General features: G+C 41.5%; 1 protein-coding gene across 1 annotated transcript in view; it reads right to left on the minus strand.

Annotated features, from left to right (window-relative positions):
• LOC111693599 (tigger transposable element-derived protein 6-like) overlaps positions 1-12,593 on the minus strand; it is a 14,223-nt gene extending 1,630 nt beyond the window's left edge. The window contains exon 1 of the mRNA XM_023458601.1: positions 11,176-12,593. Within this exon, the coding sequence (XP_023314369.1) occupies positions 11,176-12,593 (1,418 nt within the window). The remainder of the gene's footprint in view (positions 1-11,175) is intronic.
• Positions 12,594-12,957: the final 364 nt, after the last annotated feature.

Genomic DNA, 12,957 nt, shown 5'->3' on the forward strand with positions numbered 1-12,957 from the left:
ATAAATACATATATGAGGAGGGATATAACATTTATAACATAATTCAAATTACCCTATAAATATCATTGGGGTATAAGCATGATGTAATACTGCACAAAAATTCTGAAAACATTTCTGAAGACGTACTTGGGGACGTTAAGGGATGATAAAAATATTTAACATATTATAAATCTTTTTTGTTCTTTGCATTATATCATTTAAGTGCTTCCAACTCGATCTAGAGCATTATTTATTTATTAAATATTTTTTTTATTTTTTTTTATTTTTTTTTATTTTTTTTATTTTTTATTTATATTTTTATTTATTTATTTATTTATTTAATCCTCCAGATACATATTGATACAAAAATTCTGATGAATATAACGCGAGAATCACGTAAATAGTTTAAGGGTTGATAGAGGGGTGAAAAATGATCGTATCGATTCCAAAATTTATACAGCACATCTTCGGGTCGCTAGAAAGGCACCATAAAAATTTGGACCCAATCGGTTGAACGGTTATTGAGGTATCGTGTTTACAAGGCCGTCCTGAGTTAACAATAGTAGGACTTCGCTTCGCTCAGCTAAATTAGCCATTTTGCGATACGTCGTACAAATGCATGCTCGTACGAGTCGTGGGCGCGCGTATATAAGCCTAATCGCGCGTATACGCGTAATAAGTACAACTATATACTCGTGCACACATTCACACACGCACACGACAGTCATTAAATTGCCTTTCACTCGACGCTCTATAAGCAGCAGCTAAGAGGTACTGCAGCACTGCTATATATAGCATATATATAATATAAGCTGCTGCTGTTGCTGCGTCGACGAGAGCGACTTTAACACCAAAAGTAATTCTAATTCGTGTTTGCCGCCGCCGCTGCCGGGAGATTTTCAAGCCTAGCAAACCTCCACTCCTGCCAATTAACATTTTAATTACGCCGCTCGTTTCCTTATGTCAGGGGGGCCGCGCATATATATGATGCAATGTGTAGTATAGAGCGATGAACATGCATAGGATTGCCCAGACTATATACATCGGGAGAAAACAACAATCCGATAGACTGTCAACGATCGAGGCATAATAGTAAGCGATCACGATCGATTTCATCGATTGCCACTGGCAGAGAGAGAGAGAGAGAGAGAGATAATATCGTTAGCTAATACAATAATCGCAGTTATACGTGTGGTAAATTAATCGGCTGTATACTCATCTTATTATATTAGATACATAATCGTTATGTCGTCTCGCGTTAACGTATGATCTGTTGAAAGATTCGAATTAAATCGAATGCAACAGATCTTGAAAGAAAAAATATTGATGCCAATGAAGCCACAAGTTTACGGTCTCTGTTGAAACATTGTAACATAATTTTGATAAGGGGGTCGAAACTAAACCGAGTCGCGGCGGTTCATCTCTTTCTCTCGGTTGCGAGTACGTATACTTTCGTGCGTCTGCAGCCATGCTGCTTCGCGACCGCGAGAATTATGCGGAATATTTCGGAATATAATTTATTGCGTGCGGATGGATATTTTAGAAAACGCGAAGCATGAATTGCACGCATAGTATATATCGCAAGCTCTGCATGTGGAGCAATGCGAGAGCGAGAGTGCGGAGATATACATGCGCACTACTTTATGGTCTCGAGAGAGAAAAAATAGCAACGAACAAACGAAACGGGCAGCGATGCAAAATGATAACGCATCGACGCGATGACGACGATTAATCAACGAGAGCCAACAAAGAATAATAGCTCAATCGTATACGGTGGAATATTGCGATATTAGATTCTTGTATACCAACAATATAAAGTCTTTGGCTCTATAAACGGTATATAAATCTTGGGTCACGTTCTGGCCCGTACGCATATATATCCGGCTTTTTCGAGTGCATATCGATCATCACCTTTTATCTTTTCTGCGCGCGTTTACTTTCATACATAATAGAGCCTGAATATGTATGTGCATATCGTTGCTAAATTTATGGGGCAGAGCAGTACTCGCGATCTCGGCCACATAGCACAACGGTACGATCTCGAGCCGTAGATATACAGTAAAATGTATTCTCGCGAAAGTATATATTTGGGATCATTTCGATCGTGCTGCGGAGAATTGAAAAACTATATCTCGGAGTCGAGTCGAAGTGAGAAAAATGTATAGACGATTTTTTCGTCGCGATAAATGAATAAAACGAGAGAGTAGCCGAGCGCAATCGAGTGTCAATGAGAGATCAACGGCCATGAAATAGCCGTGCACAATTCAATCGAAATCGAGAGCGAAGTAGAGAGAGGGAACGAAATCGCAATTTTTGCCGCTGCTCAACTCGGCTTGGAATCCGATGCCAATCTGGCCATTGCATTATTATATATACATGTCGCAGCTGCAGCGTGTACACACGCACGCGGTGCAGCCGTTGAATTCCACGCGAGGTAAAGTGCGAGGTATACATATAATTAATTATCTGAGGTTATTGAACAAACGGCGGAACCATTAAAAAAAAGGAAGGAAAATGAAAAAGTTTTGAGTCGAAATAGCTGTGGTATAACTAAATAGCGATCGTTACTCTGACAATACAATTTGGTAAAAATGGTGCGCGATGCCGAAGATGGTCACTGCAGCAGGACGTCGTTTCTCTCTACGAAACTCAAAAAACCAAGACTCGTGCAACGCAAGCGGAAAACGCATCAGACGCGCGTACGGAGAGAAAGAGAGAGAAAAAGAAATAGCTGCTGCGTCGGAGAAAATTTAACGAGCAAACAATATACACACGTATGTATTGGACGCGCGGAGATGCAGTACGATGCACATCGCGGGACTAGGCTGCAGAAGCAGCAGCCGGCGTATAGTTCTAGGTCGCGTTATTACGATGCATGACGTGCACCGCAGCAGCAGCAATGAACACAATAGGCAAAGGTCGTGCGCGTGGCTATATAGTATACATAGCATAGGCAGTATTATGGAGCTATATAGCTCTAGAGATCGACGAACGGAAGTGCCAAAGACTTTTCGGCCTCTTTCTTCCATAGAGCTCCTCGGCCGAGGATCGCGTCGTCGCGTCTCGTTGATTCGCGCATGTAAGTACGTACGTACGCTAGACACGGTGATATTTCGATTTCTAATCAGCAGCAGCAGCAGTAGCGAGTGCAGCGTCCGTTAACAGATCTCGGCACGCAATGCTGCAATGTTTGCTGCTGTTTGCTGCCGCTACTACTGCTGCGTACGTTCGTACATACACACACGCAGTTGCTGCACTTGCGTTTCTCAAAATCTCTGCACCAGCACTGCAGCAGCTCCGATATATATAAATGAAAAAGAAGAAAAAATTGTACATCGCGGAGTGGCATGCAGCAGCGAAAGTTTCTTACTCGCTCGCGGATGCTACTTCACTGTGTACTATACTCGACTGTGCAGCTGATTAAAATCTCGAGCTGCCGCTTCTGCTGCTCTCGTTGACCTCCCTCTACGTACGTATAGGCGATCTTCGACACCGATATAATACCGATCCTCGAAAAAGTAAATCGGCGCTTGTGTCGCAATAACACTTCAGCCACGAGTCCGTCGTCGTCGACTCGCCGCGATTGGAGACACACGACTCGTATATAGACGAAATAACGCGCCATCCTCTTTCTGGCGGCTGTTAGCGGTTGTTGCGGTCGCACGACCAAAAAAAAAGGATAATGCCGATTGTCGAGTCGCGCATGAGGTAACGCGCATTTAATATTATCTCGAAATCAAATATAATATGCAGGTAATATGCTATATGGCTCTGTATTACAGCTAGCTGCAGTCCCGGCCGTAAGCCGATTAGCTGCGACGCCTAGGCCGTATTATGATCCGCAACCGCAAAACGACGACGACGAGCGAGACGCGAGTCGTTGCATATTATCGCGCATGATTAATATACGAGCGATTTCGCGCGCTCGCGACGACGACGATCTTATATGTTTGCTGTAAAAATAAAAGCATCTAACCACTGTCAGCTCTGGTGCTCGAGTATGCCGGCAGCACATTGCCGATTTTCGGCCTTGTATACATCGAGTACTTGTATACTTGTGCTATGTAGCAGCATGATGAAAAACAGCATATCCTGCGGGGAGCTGTCGCGCATCAGAAAGAGTCCATGATGATGATGAGGCAACGAGACGAGCCGGCGATGGAGCGCAGCCAACGCCAACGAGTGACACGGATTTTATCAAGGCCACCGCAGTCACACACACACTCTCTCTCTCTCTCTCTCTCTCTCTCTCACTCTCTTTCTTTCTCGATCGCGTAACTCTTTAAAGCTGCGCTGCTGCTGCTACTTACACGCCGACGACGACGACGACCTTTTTGCGCGCGCGCGGGCCGTGTTTACACGGATTCCAGTCTCTCTTTCTCTCTCATATATATCGTACGGTAGTACCGTCGCTGTCGAGTTCACTTATCCGTAAAACTCGCGCTTTAAATTTTCCCATTTGTTTTCTACGCCGTACGCGTCTAATGATGCGTTTGTTTTTCCAATTACTTTCGATTTTTATTCGACGTAATCCATTTCCGCTTAATTTTTAATGTCATCACTCGTCCTGGGTATAAGATATGCTCAAAGTTGATAATGACCTAATTAATACACCTACAATATACTTATTTCTTGACTTTTGTGAATTTTCTATTGAAAATTATATCAAAACTTACAAACACTTTTTGAATGCCCTAATGATGGCAAATCACATTGAATACGATAATAACACTTCGCGACTTCGCCACTAGATGACGAGTACCTTAATTCTGTAAATCTGCAAGCGGCAAAGTGTAAATAACTGTATAAGTCGTTACAGATGGCGAGAGTAACTTTGTCAAGTATACAAGTAGCAAAATCAAAATATAATTGTATAAGTATTAAAGATTAGATACACACGATGAGATTTGTTGTGTATATGTAAAATTTGTAACGAACGCAAAATATTATCCTCATGAATTTCCAATCGAATAAATACCCTAGTGGCTCGCAACGAGCAAAGGGAAAAGCCCGCGCGCAATAATCCACCGTGGCGCGCGAACGATGAATCTTCTTTTCTTACCGATCGGCGTTAAGTTTTTCCTGCGAAATATAAGTAACCCATTCTAGCCTTCGGCTATACGAAGTGCGATCGTAAGCGCAATATAAACATTTTTTGTTGTTGTTGCGAAGCTCGCTCGACTGCTTCGTAGCAGCAAACGAGTCAAGCTCAAGCGCGCGCTGATTACTTTCATTGATTCGGTCAAGTATAGATTTTTGATATATTATTTATTGCTTCGAAATTCGCAGCAGCAGCGGCAGCCGGGTTAGGTAACTGCGCGTCCATTATAATAATGCAAAAAACACGTACGGTATGCATATGAGAGTACGTTATACAGCAGCCTTAATATGGACTGCAGCGGTTCTCGTATATGTATATGTACGATATATAATTAGAAACCAATGAATATAATCTTCGATCAGAAATGCGTCGTGTAGTTGAACTCATTCCGAGCATATGTATGTATGTATAATATACGACGTATAGGTATTACCCTTCGATTCCGAAGAGAGCGAGATTTTGTGGGAAATGTTTTTAATCGACGAATTCAATGTGTATACGAGGTAATTGAGATGGAATATAATTGACGTACGCAATACGGTAGTTCGATCTGCTCGATGGACAAATCGTGAAAATTCAAGCGTATGCAGACAGACAGACACGTCGTTACACACACGTATCGATCGACGATTAAGCTGTGTAAGAGAGAGATTAGATTGCTATTTAGAATGTGTCATTTATAAGTTGACCCGAACGTGAGTTTCTATTGAAAACTGTTGCAAATTTACGTGCGTAAAGTTTACACCAAATACTGTGAGAATAATTGGAATAGGGGTGTACTTTAAATTGTGAGAGCAAACAAATAATCCATGATATATTTTGGATAAGTCGCAGTAAAGCAGCAAATGTGAAAAAGTCAATAATTGTGTTTCTTCATTTTCTAGTTTTCTCGCGTGTGACAATCGATTTCTCATAATCGGTACGCAGAACTGGTGGTATATCGATGTTTTCAAGATTGCGATGATCCGATTGAAACTTACATTTTTGGCTTTATGATTGAAGAAAACTTTATTTTCTGTTGCGAGACTCCATTTGTATACGTATAAAAAATAGTGGTACAAAACAAAGCCTCGAATTTTAAGTACCTGACTCAAAGCTTCATCTTGGTTGATAATAATTTATACTTGATTCGAGACTTTTCTTGACCCGTTATCTACTAACGTTTTTTCGGCCCTCGGAAGGTGAGATCAGCGAGAAAAAGTAAACATTGACAAAACGTATGCATACACTCGACAATATGTGTGCACATACCTGATGCTAATTGTGACGTTCGGCGATTTCTCGAACGGCACATTTCATATAGTTGGCTGATTGGCTGTAGATGTCGCATCGCGAACCCCCATGCGCTTAAGTCAATTTCGGTAGATATAATGTAGCTCGAACAGCATTGGCTGGACTTATGTATACGTGTATTTTCCTAAAGATTACAGCTCGCGCGGTGTTTATTGCAACGAGTTTAAAGTTACGTCAGGGCCATTATCATTTGACAAATGTGTGTGTGTGTTGGTACGACGCCTCGTTCTTGTTATTGTTGCTTTTATTTTCCTGGGCGATATAAGCCTCACGATGACCGCGATCGGCGCACGTCGATAGACCGTAAAAATCATCGAAATAGAAAAAGTACGAATTTCACTGTTATGCATATTTATACAGAAGAAAAGATGTATGAAAGTGATATAGAAAACACATGCATACATTAGAAAATATACGTTATAATTCCCGAAGGCTTTCTTTTCTCTCTCTCTTGCTCGCCGATATATCGACGAGCTATATAGGGCTCGAACACAAGTATATACACGGTGTTCGATCTTGATGCGTTCGTACGTACACACGAGAAAAAAAAGTTATGTTATATTTGCATTGTAACAACATCATAATATCGGAGATCAGCCGTATGAATACTCGAAAAAGACAATAGAAAATACATTATATCGCCTCTGGTGTGTGTTTCTAGCAGCAGCAGCGATACTAAGCAAGGTGTGAACAAAGTACCTTATGGCTCGAGACAGTTTGCGAAATTTATCGCCGGAGCCGCTCGTCCTTTTACGAATATAGTAAAGTACGAGTTCGTGTTACGTAGAGACGGAACTAATCGATGACATGTAAATATAACCCGATCGATCGCGGATATTATTCGGCTTATAAAATCGCCGAAGAGATATAAGAGAGGGGCGAGAAAGTCTGGAAATATATTTAAATAAAATGCAGAAGCTCTATAAATGGGCGTACACGTGTATTACAATACCGATCTTTCACGCCCTCGTAAACGTATACTGCTGCGATTTTATAATATGAGTTATACGTGTATATATTTTGCACAATATAAAAGGCTCGCTTTGTTGGGTGGTTATACATATTTTTCGCAAAAGTACATATAATATAATACTCGCGCAATAAGTGATCGCGCGCGGTGTTATTTATAACGCACTCCGCTGCTGCGATATTGCAGAGCTATTTTATGCACACTACTATATACTACATGAGAAAATCGTTGCCGCGGAAAATAAGCTGGAAATCGGTACGAGTGCGCGCGATCGAGTTTCCACGAAGCTCGAGAAACAATAAGAGAATATCTGCACTTATAAGTTACATATATGTACGTATGTGCATGTTTGTACACTAGGCATTATACATATTGGCTACGAGCGTGACAATTAGCTTTTATACCCGAAAAAAAGTAGGGTTTACGCAATCTTGTACGGGGCGAGTACAAACGTACTGTATCGAACTCTCTCTGTACCGATCACGTGTAAGCATGCATTTAAAACAACAATAATTCGGATCGCAGCGCTCGCCACGGGGTAAGTATACGCGCGAGCAGTGTTTGCAGCGAATTATCAGCACGTATATGACTGCGCGGTGCATACATATTCGGCTTGTGAAACTTCAAAGTGCACAGTGCAGCGCGCACGTATGTAAGTCGGTAATTTTAAGCTTGCGCCGACCCGCTCGAGACCAATTGATCTTTTGCCCGCATGTAAAGTACACAAATATATACTCGTGCATATGCAACGAACGACGAAACGTGTGTGTGTGCGTCAAGTAGGTATACCAAAGAGACGCTTATGTATACATGCCGCAATTGCGACTCGTGAGCGCCGCTCTTATGTATATTACATACGTGTACATAGGAGTCGTCGTCGTCGTGCGAGATCGATGCGAAAATTATGTGGTATCTTCGAACGATCATATTGCCGATTGCGGAAAATATTCATCTCGCGTGCGTCTTTTTAAAGATTACTATACAGCCATTGCTGCAGGGAGGGGTTGCAGTGCCACCGAGAGTCAAAATAAATAAAGGGTGTAACTACTTAACGAAAGTCGTTTCTCGAGCTGTTGCTGTAGTATATGCCATGAAACTCACACGGCTATTATATCGGCACGTATAATACACACGTAGCTTACATAACGTACGGTACATACATATTTACGGCGTTTAAACGCACGGAGTTAGCTCTCGAGAGTGCAGTGGCCGTCGTGTATGCACCAAAAGAGACAATGACAGCTGCTCTGGTGCTTTTGTATTATGCACGCATACACACATCCACAATTCATATATATGTGTCCATTCAATTATAGCGGCAAAATATTTGCGGCTAGGCTCGTAATATGATTTATTCCGTTCGTATAATTTTCCGAGCTAGCTCCTATATCACGAGTCTCGAGACTGCACAGCTGTAAATATAATATAATGCGCCGGTGAACGAGCTCGTGTCTGTGTATCGCGATCGAGCTTTTGTCCAGCTGGAAAATGTATACGATCAATCTGGCTCGACTTTCCTTGCATATCTCCTTATAATTTTTCTCCCCAATTTTTCCACGAGTCGTGTACGCAAGCGTGACTTTTTCAAACGCAGGGTCGATGACACACCCGCACTCTACACACGTATCAAAAATTGACTGCTTATTGCAGGCTGAGCTTTCGCAGTTTTCGCAACTCACATCAAAGTGAAAGAGACAGAAGATCAAGCTGCTGCAGCTGGTGGCATTTTTTATTTGCGAAATTTTAATGCGCGCCGCAGATGCATATCGGCTGCGTGCACGTATGCAAAGAGAGAGAGAGAGAGACAGAAAAGAGCATCGTTTATATTTTCGCGCTTGAGCAGAATGAGAGAGAAGGATCAGGTATAATACACACTCGTACGTGCGAGGGGGAACACCCACTCACGACTCCTCAGCAGAGGCTGAAGCGGCATCGCAGTGCACCATAAGGAAAAACGACCCGCCGCTGCCGCTCCATCCCAGTTTAACATTTACGTAAACTCGGCGCTCGCACCATGACCTCTCTCACGCCCGCTGCGCGACACGTACACTATACTGGGTCGTACCAGCTGTGTGTGTGTCACGCGACTCGCTCTCTATGATACAATACCACACACGAAAAAAGAGTTACCCCATATATGAGGCACACACGTGTGGACTGCCTAATTGAATCTCCTTGTACATTTTGGTCTCCGGTATACGTACAACGTTGCATACATTTTATGCCACCGCGAGGCCGTTTTACGACTTGGCAAAGCGCCTGTTATTACCCTCGGCTGGCTCGCATTATTCCAATTACCGCCGTATTATATGCGTAGTACGGCAATTGCCGAACGAGCTACAGAACTGCCACCAGCGGCACATGATCTCGACTCAACGAGATCGTGATCGATTTCAACTTAGCTGTCCTCCCACCCCATAAGTAATATTAAAAGTCTTTCTCTCTTTCGACTGCTACTCTTATCTTAAATGCAAATCACGTCGCGCGGGCTGCCGGCGGTGGACAAAAACAAATTATCGGCTAATTTAGTGCCGCTAGCTTTCGTTGTATTAATATTAGCACTGCGCCGAGGTAGCTATTATACATATACACAAGTGCAGTGGTGGTAGGAGAGCCGCGAGAGGCCCACATTATAACAAGTAGCTCGGGCGCGTGTCGCTCTACGCTATACAGCAGCTAGAATCGGCTTCTCTCATAACCGGTCGATGAGATACCGGTTGATACCGTGTGTACGCGCGCCTATAACAGATCGAGTCCAGCACAGCTCCGGCGCGTGTCGAACTTAACTTAATGATAAGTCGCTCGCGAAGTAGCTCTAAACACACTTGTGTGTGTATGTATAGTAGTTATCCCGGTAGCCGCGCGAATGAATAATCATTATCCTATCTCTCTCTCTCATACAGCTCGTCTATCTACTTAACGATCGCTGCGTAGAGATAAGGCCAAATGGAGTTAAGATCGAGAGAGAGATTTTTTTCGCGCGACCAAATCGATCGCCTGCGCACACGTTTTTAGCTTTCTTCCACCAACAAAATCGTCCAACAAAAAAGTTCGGCTAAAATATCGGGCAATTAAGCGAGAAATAGAGAGAGAGAGAGAGACCGAACGGGAGCTGTGGCTATATAAGCGGCAGTACTCGATCAAAGCGAAAACCACCGCCTATATATAATGCCTCGACATTGGCGTTCTGTCTTTGCGCTGCGACTGCCGAGAGGGCGTATAATATAATATAGCGTACGAATATATAAAAGTGCGCAGTCGCGGAAGTGACCTTACGCAACTCACCCGCATAGACGCGTGATCGTACACAATATAATCGAGAAAGGGAGTAAACCTTCGCGATCGGTTTTACAACTCGTGTTGGTACTTCCAATATTATCTGTATCCTTTCTCGCGGTCCACTTGTGAACTCTTTTTTCCGCAATGTTTCTCTCGTGTATAGCTTTTCACCACAGCGCTTCAGGCTCATCCGTTTATCCCATCGCGAGTCTCCGCGTTTAAAATCCTACGTATACAGTGGTCGCCGCTTAAGAGAATCACTGTGTGACAAAAATTTTCATTCTATTAAGCGGATGATTCTACTATCCGATAGGGATTGCAATAACTTATAAATAACTTTGAATCCGAGAAATTATGCATTATTATAATAAATAATTTATTATTATAAATGAATATATATATATATATAATTTATATAATAAATTATTTATTATTAAATATTTATTCAAATCATATGTGACACCATTATAATTTAGTAAAATAGTCATTTATCTTGGTTTGTTTTTTCTTTTGGTCAATTATTTTGAAAATAAATTTTTCAAATTTGTAGTACTCTTCAAAGGATTTCGAACGATGTTGAACTCCTCGTCTCAAGACTTGTAATGCGTTAAACATTTCTAGATTATTAGGTGCGGGTTCTATACTATCATCTTCCTCTTCAATTTCTGATTCATCTGTGTCCAATTTTTGGCATATGTCATCATCTGTTGGCTTTCCAGAGGTTTCTAGACATTCGTCAATATCTATCCACTCGTCAAAAACCTCATGTGTCATATCTTCCGGATAAATTTCGTTCAAGCTAACGTTGCTCGAAATATTACATATTTCATTAGTTCCGTTAACAAACCCAGCCTTTCTAAAACAATTTTTTATCGTTTCGCTAGATACATAAGACCAAGCTTCTTTGATCTGATGTAGCGCATCAAGCAGAGAGGTCTTCTTGGCAATGTCATTGGCTTTGACATTTTGTTGATTATCTAATATTTGTATAATCCGTTCCCTCATTGTTCTTCGATAGTACGCTTTTAATGTACGAATTATACCTTGATCGCAAGGCTGTATCAGAGACGTCGTGTTGGCAGGTAAATAAACCACTGTAATATTTTTCATAGGCTCTAAGTTTGAATGTGCACCGCAATTATCAATGGTTAATAAAATTTTGCGTTTTAATTGTCTATCCCAATTTCGTAGCCAATCAGAAAAAATGTCTCTTGTCATCCACGCGTTTCTGTTGGCCGTGTAAGCAATAGGCAATTGAGTCACATCTTTGAAGCATTGTGGATTCTTAAATTTTCCAATAACAAACAGGTCTTTTTTTTCACCTGCCATACTGGCACAGCATAACAACGTTATACGCTCCTTACTTGTTTTGAAGCCTTTCGTATTTTCTGATTTTAGAGCATATGTATGCTCTGGTAATGCTCGGTAGTATAAACCCGTTTCGTCAGCATTAAATATATCGCTTGGCGAATAATTTTTAGATATTTCTGGCCATTCTTGTATAAACCACTCATTTGCACTTGTAAAATCAGCTTCGGCTTGTTCACCATGTGGCTTGCGATACACAATATTTTCTCGGCCTCTCCAACGTGAGAGCCAACCGTCAGTGGCCTTGAAATTTTCTTTGCCTAATTTCTTTGACAAATCTTCAGCTTTTGCTTTAAGTAACGGGCCATTAATTGGAGCGCCTTTTTCTCTCACTTCCACAAACCATTTCTTCAACGTTTTTTCTACGTCTTCGTCTTTGCCGCATCGTTTTCTCTTGCGGCTGAGATTTTCGTGAGAGCAAGAGGTACTTTCTATCTCGTAACGATTTAATAATAATCTACTAAGAGTAGCTTGTGATATGTTTAATAACAGCGCTGCATCACTTTGTGATAAATTTGGCAACAAATCATATTTTTTTAGTAGCTCCTTTTTTTCAAGGACACTTAAGCCTTTTCTATGAACTATAGCTGATGATTTTTTCATACTTGTATCACTAACACAATTAATTATTATGAGCATGTAATACCGACGGTGCTATGAGAAAGTACTGACAATGAAACTTGTATTTAATCGACAACAACATTGAATGTAAACATCGTCTTCAAACTAAATTTGATTCTATTAAGCGAAAAGTTTATTCACTTAAGCGGTGAATTTTACATGTATAAGGATACGGGAAAATCATTGTTAGGATTTTTGATTCATTTAACCGGCGTATTCTATTAAGCGCAATTCTCTTAAGCGGCGACCACTGTATACCACCGGCTGCTTCGAAATTAAAGATTTAAATCGTGCGGGGGTTTCTCTTATCCGAGGGACGAAGTGCATTACAACGTGTGTATAAAAC

The sequence above is a fragment of the Trichogramma pretiosum genome, unplaced genomic scaffold (assembly GCF_000599845.2).
Source record: "Trichogramma pretiosum strain Unisexual culture from Peru unplaced genomic scaffold, Tpre_2.0 scaffold102, whole genome shotgun sequence".
NCBI classification, from domain to species: Eukaryota; Metazoa; Arthropoda; class Insecta; order Hymenoptera; family Trichogrammatidae; genus Trichogramma; species Trichogramma pretiosum.